Raw genomic sequence first — 18,488 nt, 5'->3', positions numbered from 1 at the left:
TTTTTTTCTATTCGTGAAATTATTTATCAAAAATGTGCAAAATTTTTTTTTTTAATTTTTTTAAATAAAGTTTGTATATGATTGTGTAAGTAAACAGTTAATATTACATTGTTTTATAGACAAATAAAATTTTATTCTTAAATTAAAATACATAATAAGCCGAAAATGTCAAATGTCATATTATTTCTATTTGTTATAAAACTCAGAAAACCTTAAATACATTTTTTTTTACAAAAAACAGTTATAAAAAAATTTGTTTGTGGTGTAATAATTTGTTATATCTACAATGTAAAGACTTAATCAATTGTTTAATTACAGCAAACATTGTCCATGCACTTTTCATATTTGAAACCATTTTTCAGAGAAGCTGATATTATTCATGACGAAAACTCAGATCCCATTGGGCATAAATTAAAAGTGGCACGCCTTATATCAAATCAAATAGTATCTCTTTGGTATAATGATGTGTTGTTGTGGTCAAAAAGAGGTTTCATTACATTTCTTGCAACGTACATCTTGCATCAGGTTGTTTTAAATTTTTATTATTGATATATTATATTTGATGAACATTTAGATTTGCACAATCAAATCCAATCGTCTTGACTTTGACATACGTTACCAAAGCCAATTGTTCTGAGTAACAAGAAAAACGTCACTCATTATTTATTAAAAAGTTTTTAAGAAAAGAAGTTTACTGAATAGATCGTAATTTTATGACACCTTCTATATTTAGTAAAATAAATTTTTATTTTTAGCATTTATTTATTTAAACATGGTAAATAAAACGCGTGGCAGAAAAGGTGCTTTGTTTTTCTTTATCTGCATCCTTATCTCAAGAAAGCTTATCTCCTACCCAACTCCAATATCTTTCGAAAAAGTTTTGTGCGGAGTTCCTTCTTCTCTTATATCCTCGAATTAGTTTGTAATAATTATTCCTACATTGTAAAACAAGTGATAATGATCTATAATATAATGTGTGTATATGTGTGCAAATATGTTACTTTTTGGCACCAAGGGCACATAATTTCTCGTTTTGCACTTGATACAAATATATGATTAGATTTTCATCATTGTACGTCAAATGAAGCAATTCATGTAGCAAACATATGACACTATGAATTTGTAACAGATATTGCGTGCTTTACATTAACGTATTAACTTTATGTTATATTTTTCAATGAAAGTGAAAGGAAGACATTTGCTACATGACGACAGTATAATGATCTTTCTTCAAAACTGCTTGGCTGGAAAAATTAAAAGAATATTTATTTCAAACTCTAATTTTAATTGTTAATAACTTTTTATATTGTTCAAAGTTTTTAAACATAGAGTGACGACTAAATCCATTCATAAATTTACCACGTTTAAATAAATAAATCTGTTAAAAGTTTGTTCTGTTTTATATACGTGAATGTTAGAAAATTACATTGTATTCATTAAATTTCTGTCGTTAACAACTATTTAATAAAAAATGTTATAATAAAAAAAAGTTTATTTGTAACAATTAGTCGTGCTGTATTGCTTTAAATTGCAATTTGTTGACTAAATATTTATTTTATTATTTTATATTTTTTAGATTTTTTCGGATTTTGACATAATGAATTTATTTATTGTTGAAACACAACGGGAATCTTTTCTTTTTGATACTCCTTCTAATAAAAACAAAAAGAATTCACTTAGTTATCTTGTAGATCATCTAAAATGTGAGTTGGCAAAATATAAGTAAAATCCTACAAATGATTAAAACAAGTATAGTTAAATAATACTGTTGAATAATATGCAAATTTCTAAATTTTATAAAAAAAAAAATAAAAAACTGATCTACACACAATTTAAATTACAATGTACTAACACACATAAATTTTATTATAAAAGAAATATATTTTAACTTTTAAAAATATAAGTTTCAAAGTACTTGACAAGCACTTTATAATTTTAATTGTTTCAGCATCCAATATATGGCACATATTATACCAGTTTAATAATTATGTGTTTTGGACTGGTATCCGCACATATATTAATAACAAACAGTAAGTAATATTATTTTATATATTCTGCTAGATAATAATTACATAAACAGAATATTGAAGAAAAATGATGTATTTAAAATTTTACAATTCAAAAGGATAAATATATACTGCTTCAAACCTATCGAGTAATCTTAAAGCTACATAACTGTAAACAATTGTAAACATAACGTTTGATTTTTCAAGGAAAATCACCAAAACGAACATATCGTTTTATTTTTAGAAATAATCTCTTACAATTAGTTAAAAACTTAAAATAAAAATTTATATAATATTGTATTTTTTTGTTATTATTTCTAACTTTTAAGAAATTAACGTTTTTCTAAAGCACACAAATATTGAGCTCAAAAAAATAAGTCCCGAAATCAATGTATCTATTAAAAGTTATACAGCATGTTAGAAATATACAAATGTACCGCAATACATTGTTAAATAATATAAAAAATTGTTTAATATTTCTAATAATATAATAATACGATTTTCTTTTGGTGTAGCATGATAAAAAATAGTTATGAAAAACTAGATAGATATAATTCAATTCCTTGTTTTTAAAGTGCAATTTATGTATGTCAATTTACGTTAATTTACATATTAATAAATTACCACAGTTAAATAAGTCGGTTTTCTGTACCCCTTAATAAAATTCACCAAATTGTGAGAAAGCAGTAAAATTGATCCAAATTTCTTTTAAAAAATAAGTTTAATTTACCCAAATATTATAGATAAAGAAAGATTTTCCAAATCCAAAAACATATATCCTACATATCTTTTATGTACAATTATATTAATATTACTAATTACTAATTATACAAATATATAATAATATAATTATACAACTATATAAATTAATATTTTAATGTACTAAATAATAATTTTGTGTTCAGCAAACAAAAAATTTTCGCTTAAAATTCGCATAGTGTATATTCTTATAGAAATTTTTTATTTTACAGATATAATCAAACAAATAATTTATGGAACATTATGCAAATTGTCTTACATACGTATCCAGATAATTCAAGCAAATCTTTTATAAAAGGACTTATATCTGATTGGATAGCGGAAAAATATTATCCTGTACTATACGTGACACGTAGTTATTTGAAAAACTTGACAATATTTGAATACCTCAATTTCGATTTTATTGACGAGGATACAGAACTCTTTTCAGCATTCGTGACATATACGACAAAATCAATCATGAACTTTGAAGACATATATCCCAATAATTCCTTATGGATAGCACCACAAGAAATCAAATTAATATGGAAAAAGTTGGATAAAGATGATTGGATTCTAGTCAATTTACAAAAAATAGGTAAAACATTACACTTATTATGTTTTATCGTAATATTTTTTTGCTTTTTTAATCTTATGCACCCTAATGCTCGTGACACATGCACTCGCACAGTTGTGCGTGTCACTCGCAAGCACAAATTCTCAGACTATTCGTACACTCTCACGCTATTCGCTCTTACTGTTTTTTTTATAACAAATTGTTGAAAGTATTTTATTAAAAAATAGATAATTTGAAAAACTGTTTCACAAAAAGCGGAATTTGATATTATTTTTTGTTAAATTTTATCAAGAAACTTTAATGATGAAAATTTTTCTTTTTATAATAGGATATTATCGTGTTAATTATGATACTAAAAATTGGCTTATACTTGCACAATACATGAATTCTACGAATTATATCGACATACATGTTCTCAATAGAGCCCAAATCATAGATGATGCGTTTTACTTCTTAACACATGAACAACTTGATTATGTTACGTTTTGGAAAATTTCTGCATTTTTGTCACAAGAAATGGATTATGTGGTATGGTATCCTATGTTTAAAGCTTTTGAATATATGACTCTTATTGTTGCAATTAAAGATGCTAATGACGTAAAGGTTAGTAGTAGCAAATTCTATAAGAAAGATTGTATCATAATATTATGTGTACAGGATGATTCAATACAATCTGATGTCCTTGTAATGTCATATTCTTGAGCAGTTTCTAAAATAATTTTTTATTTAACAAAATTTTGTTGGAAGGTTAGTTTTTGAGACATAATTGAAAATAGTTTGTTACTTGTACACACGTAAGTTTGGTACAGCGTGCAGGCACGGACTGTGCAACGCATCATAAGAGTAATGTAACGCAGTCACAGTGCGTGTGAGTGTGAGTAGCGAATTATTTTCAATTATAATTCAAAAGCTTGCAAACAAAAAGTTGCAAACAAAATTTTGCAAGAGAAATTATTGTTTTAGAAATCGCTCAAGGATATGATATTTCATGAACATCAGATTGTTTTGAATCACTTTGCATATAAAGAAAGTTAAATAAATGTATATATATATAAATATACATACATATCTTTTATAGAGAACAATAGATTGAAATTCATATTATTTACCAATTTTTAGAAAAAGATGGAAAAATTATTGAGTGGAGTTTTGTTTGAAATAAGATACGTTGCGCAACTATTCGAAAGCGACCTTACCGAATGTTTAAGAGAGGAAGCCGTAAAATGGGCATGTATTATTGCTAACAAAGAATGCAGAGAAGTAGCCGAAATGCAAATGACAAGAGATCTATATTCTGAAAGTGGCACGTATGTTTTACAACCACAATACTTATATAAACAATTTCTGTTGCATTACGTATACTTATATTCTATACGTCAAATACTGTACTAGATAAATTATTTTATCACAAAATAAGCTAAATTTTTGTAAAAAATTTATTTTTTCTGGTAACGCAGTTTTGTAACGCAATCAGAATGGAAAGCATGGATGTATTGTAATGGTTTGGTGTCAGCCAACAGCACTATTTGGTATGACGTATATGACAAATGGACAGCAACACCTGATGATATAAATTTTTTGGAATATTTAACTTGCAGTGAAGATCCTAAAATCATTTCTAATTATTTGCTTCTAAATTCGATTGATAGTATTTTATTACAACGCAACAATACACGTGTTCACATATTTCTTCTTACCGTTGCAAAGCATGCAAGAAACGATATAGTTTGTGATTTTATTTTGCAAAATCTCAATAATAATACACTTATGTTCATCTCCAACACGTAATAATAATTTTTTTATAATTATATCTTTATATTTATAATTTTTATCCACCAGTGGGTTTTTTATTCTTATTGCCTTTTTAAATAACAATATTTATCACTTTACTTTTTCGCAGACAAACCGACAAAATTGCAACATTAATTGTCATTATTACGCATCAACATGCTGTAGTGCAATTGAATAAGGTATATTTTTCTAACTTAAATAACACTCATTTCTTAGTTACTTAAAAATTTAGCTCATTTTTATTTGATTTTTTATGTACATACATGTCATATCTCAACTGACTATCTTTAACACCACAATTTATGCTCTCATAAACTGTAATGCAAAAAAATTTATGTTTATTGATATTGTCTAAATAATTTGTCTTAGGTACTTAAATTCGCAAAAGTTAATTTCAGAGAAGAGCGACTAGTTGATGCTGTTAACGCAAAAATTAAAAGACGAAAACTGGAGTACGTAAGAAAAAGCAATAATTATGGGCTCATCGGTCTATTTCGGCGTCAATAATATTTGTTTTATTTTATTATTCCTTCTTACAAACAAATTTTTGTTGGAGCAGATATTTGTCTTTTTCGATTTGCAATAAAACACAAAAACAAAAAATTATAAAAAATTGTTTGACAATTTTATATCCCTTATAGTCTATATCGAAAAAATAATCGGCTCCAAAGAGTAAAATGTCCTTTGTTAGAAGATATTGTATAATTTTTCTTGCTCCTTATATGCATTTAAAAATAATAGCTAATTAGTTAGCAACTTTCCATGGAACACCCTGTACTTGTTTCTTTTTAGTCTTGTATACATGACTCTAACACGTATTTTGATATAAACTTACAAATTTTGAAATAAAATATTAAAATATTATCATCCTTTACTTTTCGCCGTTACAATTCGATAATAAAAGTTATTTTATAAATGCAATTAATGTTTAAAATTATATTTCCTTAAAATGTTTTAAATAGATTTACTAATCAAAAATTAAAAAAAAGGCGCAACTTATTGTACATGGTTGCAATAAAAATAAAATTTATTGTTAGATAGTAACAAATAAAAAAGTCCTTAAACGTTTTTAGAATGTAAAAATTTTTTTATAAATGGTTTAGTTGTTATGTAATGTGCACAAAAATACGAATAAATATTTTTATAGCGGACTTGATAAACACGGCAGAGGACCAAAATTCTGAAAAAGTTTATTTCAATGATAAAGTTGCATTTCCTATAAAATTTTATAAATTTCGTTTTTTTCATTGAGTTTTGAGTACAAGTAACAAGTAATATTGATAATCTAAACTGTTTTTGACCGACCAGAACTTATTTGTCACCATTTAAAGTCATGAAAATGCGATTTTAGTTGAGATGGGCTATCTGACGCCTTTAAATTGTAAAATATAAGAGAATTGTCATACATTGGCAGCCAATTTTTACTTATGGATTCCGATTAAAAAGGAATTCTGTCGAATAGATAAAATATTTGTGGCAATAACCACCCAGTGAGAAATGATTGGTCGAAAAGACGTAAGTATATTAGACGCGTATAGACGTTCATAAACATCTAATAGACGTATCATCAGCATCGGTTCAGCATTAATTTATGAGCTGGCATATTAAACACTTCGATAATATGTTTTACAATTTTGTACAAAAATGCGTAAGATTCCACGAAGTTCATTTCTCACATGACAATTTTAGATCGGTCCGTTTGAAATGCCTATGAAACTCACGGGATACACTTACAGCAATTTTTTGCAAACTGACTTATTAGAGTTAATGGAAAATGTGCCTTTAAATCAGAGACGACAAATGTTTTTCCAACACGACGGAGCACCGCCTCATACACCTTTACCCTCGCGTCGTGTGTTGGATACGAAATATCCGGACAAATGCATAGGCCGCGGAGAGCTGGTTGAAGTTTGGAACGTTCCTGGAGCGATTTTTTAAAAATGATTTGTCGCTCTTCTCCTTTTGCAGAGAGGAAGTTTCGAGATCCACAAGCAAAGTACAAAAAAGACCGATCCAATACATGCGTTGGAAGACACCTTCATACCCGAAAAACCACCCCCAAAATCACTGTAAAACGTAAGTTAAGAAAATATAAATAAAATCCTACAAATGGTTAAAGTAAAGATAATTAAATAATACTGTTAAATAATATGCAAATTTTTAAATTTTATAGAAGAAAATAAAAAACTGAATTGCACACAATTTAAAATACAATGTACTGACATACATACATACATTTTATTATAAAAAAATATATCTTAACTTTTAAAAAATATATATTTCAAAGTACTTAACAAATACATTATAATTTTAATTGTTTTAGCATCTGATATATCGCATGTTACATCATTTATTAACTCCTGATATGTTTTGAACTAGTATCCGCATATATGTTACTAACAAACAGTAAGTAATATCTTTTTATATCTTTTGCTAGATAATAATTACATAAATTTAATATTAAAGAAAAATGGCGTATGTATTTAACATTCTAAAATTTAAAAGGATAAATGTAAACTGTTTCAAACCTATAGAGTTATCTTAAATCTACAAAACTATAAACACAATGTTGATTTTTCAAGAAAAATCGCCGAAACAGACATAGCATTTTGCTTTCAGAAATTATCTCTTAAATTAGGTAAAAACTTATAAGAATTATTTATTTACTAGACACTGTTCTTTATTAAATAATATTAAATTGTTTATATGATTATTTCTAACGTTTAAGAAATTAACGTTCTTCTAAAGCACACACAAATTGAAAATTGTATTCCGAGACAGGCGTGTCTATCAACATTTGTAGAACACGCTAGAAATAGAAAAATGTACTGCGATAAATGGTTAAATATTATAAAAAATTGTTTAATATTGCTAATAATATAGTAACGCCATTTTTTTGATAAGACATTTATAAAAATCTAGATATTAATAATTTAATTCCTTGTTCTTAAATTGGAATTTATATGTTAGTTTATATTAATTTGCATATCAATAAATCGCCCACGTTGAGTAAATCGGTTTTCGGTACACTTTAATAAAATCCTCCAAGTCGTACCGTGAAAAAAGCAATAAAATTGATCAAAATTTATTTATTTCAAAAGCAAGTTTAATTTATCGCTAGTATACGTATCAGTAATACAGTTTACAAAACTTTGGAAGAGGAAAAATCGTTTTAGAAATCGCTCAAGGATATAATATTTCAAGAACATAAGGTTGTTTTGAATCACTTTGTATATAAAGAATGATATAATAAATTTATATATGTGTAAATATACATACATATTTTTTATAAAGAACAATAGATTGAAATTTATATTACTTACCAATTTTGCGGAAAAGATAGAAAAAATATTGAGTGAAATTCTGTACAAAGTAGGATACGTTGCAAAACCACACAAAAGCGATCTTACTGGATGTTGAATAAGAGAGGAAGCCGTAAAATGGGCATGTATTATTGGTAACAAAGAATGCAGAGAAGTAGCCATTATGCAAATGACAAGAGATCTGTATTCTGAAAATGGCATGTAAGATGTTGTACAACCACAATATTTATATAAACAATTTTTGTTGCATTACGTATTCTTATATTACATACATCAAATACAGTTTTAGATAAATTATTTTATCATAAAATAAGCTAAATCTTTGTAAGAAATTCTTTTTTTCTGGTAATACAGTTTAGTAACGCAATCGAAATGGAAAGGATAGATGTATTGTAATGGTTTGGTGTCAGCAAACAGCACCATTGGTACGCTGTATGGTACAGATGGACAGCAACATCTAATGATAAAAAATTTTCAAAATATTTAACTTGCAGTGAAGATCCTAAAGTCATTTCTAATTATTTGCTGCTGAATTCGATTGATGATTTTTTATTACAATGCAACCGTACACGTGCACACATACATATTTCTTCTTACCGTTGCAAAGCATGCAAGCAACGATACAGTTTGCAATTTTTTATTGCAACATCTCAATGATAAAACACTAATAAAAACAATGATAAAACACAATGATAATGTTCACCTCCAACACGTAATAATTATTTTTTTATAATTATCTCTCTCTCTTTCTTTCTCTCTTTATATATATATATATAATTAAGAAATGAGTGTTACTTAAGTTAGAAAAATATACTTTAGCCAATTGCTCTACAGCATGTTGGTGCGTAATAATGACAATTAATGTTGTAATTATGTCGACTTTCTTGCAAAAAAGTAAAATGATAAAAATTATTATTTAAAAAGGCAATAAGAATAAAAAAGACTCGGGTGGATAAGCCGACATAATTGCAACATTAATTGTCATTATTACGCACCAACATGCTGTAAAGCAATTGGCTAAAGTATATTTTTCTAACTTAAATAACATTCATTTTTTAATTACTTAATATTGAGCTTATTTTTATTTGATTTCTCATGTATATGACATTATCTTTAACACAGCAATTAATGCTCTCATAAACTGTTGTGCGAAAAAGTTTTAGATTTACTGATTTTGTCGAAATAGTTTGTCTTAGATACTTGAATTCACGAAAGTTAATTTGGGAGAAGAGCGACTTACAAAAATTTAGCTTATTTTATGATAAAATAATTTATCTAGTACAGTATTTGATGATAAATAATATAAGTACATGTAAAGCAAAACAGAAATGGTTTCTATAAATATTGTGATTGTAAAACATTTTACGTGGCACTTTCAGAATATAGATCTTTTGTCATTTGCATATTGATTACTTCTCTGTATTTTTTATTACCAATAATACATACCATTCTACGGCTTCCTCTTTTAAACATTCGGTAAAGCTTTCGAATAGTTGTGCAACGTATCTTATTTCATACAGAACTCCACTCAATATTTTTTCCATCTTTTCCTAAAAATTGGTAAATAATATAAATTTTAATCTATTGTTATTTATAAAAAATATGTATGTACATTTATACATATATAAATTTACTTTAACCTTCTTTATATACAAAATGAATCAAAACAACCTGATGTTCTTGAAATATCATATCCTTGAGCAATTTCTAAAACGATTGTTCTTTTTGCAAAATTTTGTCCGAAACTTAGGCTTTTCTTTATAATTAAAAATACTTCGCTACTCACACTCACACACACTGTGACTGTGAAGTGTTACGTTACTTTTATGATGCGTTGCACAGTCCCTGCCTGCCCATCACACCGGACTCACATATGTACGAGTAACAAATTATTTTCAATTATATCTCAAAAACTAACCTTTGGACAAAAATTTGCTAAACAGAAAATTATTTTAAATGTTGCTCAAAAATACGACATTTCAAGGATATCAGGTTGTATTGAATTACCCTGTAAACATAATATTATGATGCAATCTTTCTTATAGAAATTTGATATTATCTACCATTACGTCTTTAGCATCTTTAATTGAAACTATAAAAGTCATATGTTTAAAAGCTTTAAACATCGGATACCATACTACATAATTCGTTTCTAGCGCTAAAAATTCGGTAATTTTCCAAAACGTAGCATAATCAAGTTGATAACGTATGAACAAGTGAAACGCATCATCTATGATTTGCGCTCGATTGAGAACATGTATGTCGATATATTTCGTAGAATTCATGTACGGCGCAAGTTTAAGCCAATTGTCAGTATCATAATTAACACGATAATATCCTATAATAAAAAAGAAAGCTTTCATGATTAAAATTTTTTGAAAAAATTTATCAAGAAATAATTTTTAAATCATTTTTATTGTTGTTTGTGAAGCATTTTCTCAAATTATTAATTTTTTAATAAAATATTTTAAACAATTTGTTTTAAAAAAATGGTAGGTGCGATTAGCGTGTGAGAATGTTGCTTGCGAGCATGAGTGACACGCACAGTTTCGAATATGCGAGTGCGTGTGTCGCAAGCATTAGAATGCGCAACATTAAAAAAATAAAAAAAGATACAAAGATAAAACATAATAAGTTTAATATTTACCTGTTTGTTGTAAATTGACTATAATCCAATCATTTTCATCAAACTTTTGCACTACTGGTTTCTGCGGTGATAGTCAAAAGAATTTATTTGCAAAAATATCGTAAAAATTTATTTTTTATTTTGTTGTATACGTCACGAATGCTGAAAGATATTCTGTATCCTCGTCAATAAAATCGAAATTGAGATATTTGAATATTGTCCTATTATTCAAATAACTTCGTATCACGTACAGTACAGGATAATATTTTTCCGCTATCCAAACAGATATAAGTCTTTTTACAATAAATGTGGTTGAGTTATTTGGTATAAAAGTTTGCATTATGTTCCATAAGTCAGTTATTTGATTATATCTAAAAAATGGAAAATTTTTATAAAGACGTACATTGTGCGAATTTTTAGCAAAAATTTTTTGTTTGTGATACTTAATATTATTATATTTAGTATGTTAAAATATTAACACTTTCGCGGTCGCTCACGTATTTTTACGTTCATGCTTCGGTATAAGTCAACAGCCGGTCATGTAATTTTGCGTTAATTGTTTTTTGCATCATGGTATTAGGTCGTGTAATATGAAATGACGAATTTTACATCAGTTCAATATAATAGAGCGGCTCTTCAAGCGTTGAACACAAACGAATATTAGTATAACGGTCGCGAAAGTGTTAATTTATATATTTGTATAATTAGTAATTAGTAATATATATGTGTAATTATACATAAAGGATAATATGTTGGATATATCTTTTCGGATTTGAAAAGTCTTTCTTTATCTAGTCTTATATTTGGAATAAATTAAACTTGTTTTTAAAATTGTAGATAAAAATCGTTACTTATCAAAAAATCTTATTTTTTACATTTTCAGTTATATTTTATATAACATAAACTTATAATTATATTAATAAACTTTGACTATAATATAAAGAATAAAAGTTTCTCTATCTATGTATCTATATATGTTGAATATTAGTCTTTAAAAGACTACCAAAGTTAATTCGATCTAACTGTAAAAATCAATTGTGGTTTACATAAACCACAATTATATTATATTTGTAGGATTTTACTTATACTCTGCCAACTTACATTTTAAATGATCTACAAGATAACTAAGTGAATTCTTTTCATTTTTATTTGAAAGAGTAGCAAAGAGAAAAAATTTCCGTTTCTGTTTCGACGATAAATAAATTCATTATGTCATAATCTTGAGAAATCTGAAAAATTTTAAATAATGAGATAAATATTTAGTCAACAAATTACAATTTTAAGCAATACAGCACGACTGATCGTTGCAAATAAACTCTTTTTCATTATAAACTATATTGTTTATTATGTAGTAATTAAAGAAAAAAGTTTAATAAATACATCATAATTTTCTAACATTTATGTATATCAAACAGAACAAACTCTTAACAGATTTATTTATTTTAACGTGGAAAATTGATGTATGTAATTAGTCGTCGTTCTATGTTTATCTAATCTAATCTAATCTATATTTAAAAGCTTTGAACAATATAAAAAGTTATTAACAATTAAAATTAGCACTTTAAATAAATATCTCTCTAATTTTTCTTGCCCAGCAGTTTTGAGGAAAGGTCATATGCTATCATCATGTAGCAAATCTTTTCCTTTTACTTGTGTTATATGAGTAATATAAAGTACGCAGTTTCTGTTACAAATTTATAACATTATATATATATGTTGCTACATGAATTTCTTCATTTGACATACAATGATGAAAATCTAATCATATATTTGTATCAAATGCAAGACGAGAAATTATGTGCCCTCGGTGTCAAAAAGTAACATATATGCATACATATATACGTGCACATTAAAGATCACTATCACTTGTTTTATAATGCAGGAATAATTATTACAAACAAATTCGGGGATATAAGAGGAAAAAGGACTTCGTATCAAACTATTCTCCGAAAGATATTAGAATTGGGTAGGCGATAAGGTTTTCTTGGAATCTAGTTGCAGAAAGAGAGGGGCAAAGCTCCTTTTTACGCGCGTTTATCATGTTTAAATAAATAAATCTACTAAGAATAAGAGTTTATTTTATCAAGTATAGTTTGTGTCATAAAATTACGTCCTATTCAGTAAACTTCTTTTATTAATAACTTTTTAATAAATAATGAGTGACGAAAACTTTATTCTTATTACTCATTGTCAGAACAATTGGCTTTGGTATGTGAAAGTCAAGACGATTGTAACTGTTAACGCAAATCTAAATGTTTTCCAAATGTAGTGTATCAATAATAAGAATTTAAAATAACCTGATATAAAATATACCTGACATAAGATGTACATTGCAAGCAATGTAACAAAACCTGCTTTCGACCATAGCAACTCATCATTATACCAAAGAGATACTATTTGATTTGTTATAAGGCATGCCACTTTCAATTTATGCCCAACGGAATCTGAGTGTTCGACATGAAAAATATCAGCTTCTCTGAAAAATGATTTTAAATATGTAAAGTTTATCGACAATGTTAGCTGTAATTAAACAATTTATTGTCTTTATATTATAGACATGACAAATTATTACAAAACCACAAACAAATTTTTTTATAACTGTTTTTTGCAAAAAATGTATTTAAGGTATTTTAGCTTAATCTCATAACAAATAAAAATAAAGTCACTTTTGACAATTTTGAGTTGGTATTCTTATTCAATAATGTAATAAGGGATTATATAGCAGTCATTTGATTCGTGCAACTTAAAACAAACAGTTATTTTTCATGCTTCTAAAACTCAAACTACACTAAAATCTGATGTGACGTAAAGAATGATTATGTCAATTTTTAATCTCAACTAAAAGTAATGATATCTTCTTAATGTGACGCAAGTAAAATTATATAGATTTCAGTTAAATCTTAATTAATACAATATGATATAAAAATATGTATATCTTTCCGTTTTAAAATTATATTACTCGATAGTTTTACATTTTTTATTTAATAATTATTTTTGATTAACTCAAAATGTGTCCACATCATGTCATGTTCAAGTTTGTCATTTTCTGTTGTTTGTATATGCATATTTGAGAAAGCTGTGCAGTTTTTATAATGCTTGATAAAAAGTTTAAAGGTGGAATTAAGTGCTATCTCGTCCCAACATGAGAATAGTTGTCGAGCAGTCATTATATCAACATCTGTCGCATTTAAGCTGTCATATTTTAACAATATGGTATTTATAAAATTTTTAATATAATTATGCTCAAGGATCGACTAAAAAATATTGGGTTTTAAAAAAATTGAAACATAGTTTATAACACTGCACAGAATTTTTTGAATGTACCAATTGGACATATAATTCTACATCATAAAATCGAACATTTTAAAATGTAGTGTTGAATTTACTTCAGTACTATTATGATTATTTCATGTGATACGCAATTTTTGGAATGTCATCTGGCTAATTAATGTACTTAATGAATATATTTTGAACTTAATAAATATATTTTTAACTTACATGTTGTCCAGTCTTCGGTTGGAGAATAAAAATGTAATAAAGTATTCTTTGTTATAATTTACGTGTCGTATATATGCTATCATTAAAGTGTATCTTCCAGGCGGTAATATTTTGCAGTTTTGATGTCTTGGTAACATCAATCATAAACATGTTTAGTTTATTAATAAATTAATTATTAATAAATTAATAAATTAATTATTTAGTTTATTAATAAATGAATATCTAGGAACATAAATTTTTTCATTAAAAAAATTGTCATACAAAACAATTTTAAATATAGTAAAAGCCGCTAAACGCATAGATATATTTTTTGTTTAATGTGTGTGTGTGTGTGTGTGTGTGTGTGTGTGTGTGTGATTAATATACATATAGAGTTATATTATACTAACCAATAAAGTCATCTGTTTTGTAGTTAAATCTTATATTGGTATTATAATGAAATGATATTATATAATCCGGTAAATGGTAACAAACTGTCGTGTCATTTTCAATAGCAGTGCAAAGTGCTATTGTAGCAATTAACATTATTTCGTCATTTGTTAAAAAGTTTTAGAATATTATATTTATTTTTCTTTATATAAAAAGAAATTTCTGAAAGAAATGTTTGTTGGCAATAAAAGATACATTTGCAATACATAGTTCTTAATTTTTATAACAGAGAAAGGCATATAATAACGATTACAGTAATTTACACTGAAAAGATATAGAAGAAACCATGATACACTGAAAGAAAAGTGCATGATATATTTTGGACTATAATTGCATGGTACAATAATTATAGTCACGATACTTTAATAGATAATTCTATAGAAATTGTTAGTGTAATGTTAGCAATAATAATTTTATACGTATAGTATTACCAAACATATAGCCAATTATATAATTATCATAGAACATTTAGAAAAATATTTGACGCCAAAAGCACTATTGATTATGGTTACTGCTGTTATTCTTTTCTTTCAGTGTAAGATTAAGTGAAAAAAACATGAAAAGTAAACTTGATAAAATATGTCTGATAGTGTTTAGAAAGACAGTAATATTATATATGAGTAATCTTATAGCTATTATCAAAAACATATTTAAATATTTAAAAATGCCTGTTAGAATACAAAAATAAAAAAAAAACAAAATTGTAACAGAAAGTGTTAGCAAGCCGAGAAACATTAAAATATTAAATTATTATGTTTCTAATCAGTTATAATATCTATTCTCTCAAATACACGCAAGCAAGTTGCGCGCGCACACACACAAAATCACTTCGCAGAAATGATGATTAATCATTGCACATGAAGAAACACATACTGTACAAGATAAAAAATGTAAAAGTAAAAAGAAATTAGTGACACAGTTACTTATTCAAAGAGAGATTTGAGAAAATAAAGTTGTATTTATCGTGCTTTATACATTTTTCTATATTTTGAAATAGAAATATTATATACAGTCACTTACCTACATATATTAAAATTGTCAATTAAAATGCAATCCTACGTAAAAATTTACAATTTTGTAAGAAAAATACAGTTAACATTGCCTTACACACAAATCGTGAATGCTAAAGGTATATAAATCAAACTGCGATTCAGTTAGCTTCGAGAAGTCTCCGAATACTAAGAAGCATATTCGTAACTGATATAATATATATCTTATGCCACACAAACAGTTGCTAAGAGGTCACCCAACAGGAAAACACTTTATTAGTCGCTAGAAGGGCAGAGAAAAGTATGCAAAATAACTATGCTCTTTATGTTCCACAAAGAAATCGATTGTTATAAAATCATTTATTATATTTAGGAATATTTATTTGAAGTGCCAATTTTAATAATTAATAGCCTGTTATATTATTCAAAACTTTTAAACGTAGAGTAACGACTAAAATCTATACATCAATTCAATATTTCCATATTTAAATAGATAAATCTGCTAACAGTTAGTTCTATTTAATATACACGGTGTTAGAAATCTACGTTGTATTCATTAAACCTCTTTTGTTAATAACTATTTAATAAATAATTTATATTAAAATAAAAAGACAATTCAAAAATTTATTTGCAACGATCAGTCGTGCTGTATTGCTTAAAATTATAATTTGTTGACTAAATATTTATCTCATTATTTAAAATTTTTCAGATTTCTCAAGATTATGACATAATGAATTTATTTATTGTCAAAACACAATAGGAATCCTTTCTCTTTACTACTTCTTCTAATAAAGATGAAAAGGATTCACTTAATTATATTGTAGATTATATAAAACGTAAGTTGGCAAAATATAAGTAACATCCTACAAATGGTTAAAGTAAAGATAATTATATAATACTGTTGAATAATATGCAAATTTTTAAATTTTATAAAAGAAAATAAAAAACTGAACTGCACACAATTGAAAATACAACACTGGCATACATACATACATACATACATTTTATTATAAAAAAATATATCTTAACTTTTAAAAAATATATATTTCAAAGTACTTAACAAGCACATTGTAATTTTAATTGTTTCAGCATCCAATATATGACGCATGTTACACTATATGGTAACTGTTGATGTGTTTTCTAGTATCCGCATATATGTTACTAACAAACAGTAAATAATATCTTTTTATATCATTTGCTAAATAACAATTACATAAATTTAATATTCTATATACAAAACTATAAACATAATGTTGATTTTTCAAAGAAAATCGTCGAAACCGACATAGCATTTTGTTTTTATAAATTATCTCTTACAATTAGTTAAAAACTCACAATAAAAATTTATATACTAGACACTGCCCTTTATTAAATAATATTATATTTTTTATATTATTATCCAGATAGAAATCTGCCTCGGGTTGTCGAGGTTAAGTACAGGGCCTGGGTGGAAAAATCTGGTTCGAAATATCCGTCTGGATCCAAAATACACTCTAGAAATTTACCTTAATTTTCATACAACCAGTAATGACTGTGCATACAAAGAAACCGAAGCACATGGAAATTCTGAGTTTAAGGATGATTTACACATGGTACAAAATAATGAAATTAGCGGTTATGAAAATTGAAGAGAAAGTAAAGTCGAAGTCGAGCTGGGATTCCAGGGAATATTCTAGTGAAAAATTTTAAATTCAAGCCTGAATTAAACTGGTTTATAGAAATAATTATGGTACAAACAAAGCAAATATCTAGAAAAATTATAGATCATAGCTAGATTCCAAATAATTTTTATGAACAAATTTCGGGCGTAATCTTGGGTCTTCTTTTTTAATATAATATCGATTCAGTGATAGGGCCTGTTCGATTTAGGCGTCCCAAACTTTACACAAAGCCTAGTTAAATTTTCCATCTGAATCCCAGAAATATTTTTCATTAAATATATGGGGCTTTGATTGTTTCCAGACAAAATTTTTACCTGGATATGTCTAACTTTTAAGAAATTAACGTTTTTCTAAAGCACACAAAAATTGAATTAAAAAAAAATGTATCCCGAAACTGATCTATCTATCTATCTATTAAAAATTATAGAACGTGGTAAAAATAGAAGAATGTTTTGGAATAAATTGTTAAATAATATAAAAGGTTGTTTAATATTGCTAATAATATAGTAATGCCATTTTTTTTTCGCGTGGCATTATAAAAGACATTTATGAAAAACTAGATAGATATAATTCAAATCCTTATTTTTAAAGTGGAATTGATGTATGTCAATTTACATTAATTTACATATTAATAAATTGCCCACAGTTGAGTATGTCGGTTTTTTGTACACCATAATAAAATCCTCCAGATCGTACCGTGAAGAAAGCAATAAAATTCATCAAAATTTATTTATTTCAAAGGCAAGTTTAATTTATCCCAAAATACACTTATAAGATTAGATAAAGAAAGATATAATATTATTTAATATTATTTAAATATTATTAATATTTTATTATATTATTAAATATT

General features: G+C 26.3%; 1 protein-coding gene and 1 long non-coding RNA gene across 2 annotated transcripts; one reads left to right on the top strand and one right to left on the bottom strand.

The window, feature by feature from the left end:
• Positions 1-548: 548 nt before the first annotated feature.
• Positions 549-6,005, top strand: LOC105674268 (aminopeptidase N-like). The gene is made up of 8 exons (XM_012370468.2): positions 549-1,703; positions 1,949-2,030; positions 2,978-3,342; positions 3,650-3,924; positions 4,441-4,628; positions 4,779-5,105; positions 5,222-5,291; positions 5,482-6,005. Exons 1-8 carry the CDS (start codon positions 1,598-1,600, stop codon positions 5,617-5,619), a joined length of 1,551 nt encoding a protein of 516 aa, XP_012225891.2. The 5' UTR covers positions 549-1,597; the 3' UTR covers positions 5,620-6,005.
• Positions 6,006-10,146: 4,141 nt separating this feature from the next.
• LOC105674264 (uncharacterized) lies at positions 10,147-16,176 on the bottom strand. The gene is made up of 7 exons (XR_001101080.2): positions 16,009-16,176; positions 14,949-15,150; positions 14,560-14,781; positions 13,375-13,537; positions 12,163-12,290; positions 11,083-11,432; positions 10,147-10,773 (listed from the first exon to the last, which is right to left on the bottom strand). It is a non-coding gene; the product is annotated as an uncharacterized lncRNA (long non-coding RNA).
• Between the last annotated feature and the right edge of the window lie 2,312 nt (positions 16,177-18,488).

The sequence above is a fragment of the Linepithema humile genome, chromosome 8 (assembly GCF_040581485.1).
Source record: "Linepithema humile isolate Giens D197 chromosome 8, Lhum_UNIL_v1.0, whole genome shotgun sequence".
NCBI classification, from domain to species: domain Eukaryota; kingdom Metazoa; phylum Arthropoda; class Insecta; order Hymenoptera; family Formicidae; genus Linepithema; species Linepithema humile.
Note: the sequence above shows the minus strand (reverse complement) of the source record. Positions and strands in the feature narration are given on the sequence as shown.

Bases quoted from the DNA above. Each gene is read 5' to 3' on its own strand.
- LOC105674268 (XM_012370468.2), top strand. From the start codon at position 1,598: ATGAATTTATTTATTGTTGAAACACAACGGGAATCTTTTCTTTTTGAT. The intron at 3,343-3,649 runs GTAAAACATTAC...TTTTTATAATAG, and splicing joins AGTCAATTTACAAAAAATAG to GATATTATCGTGTTAATTAT. The intron at 3,925-4,440 runs GTTAGTAGTAGC...ACCAATTTTTAG, and splicing joins AAGATGCTAATGACGTAAAG to AAAAAGATGGAAAAATTATT.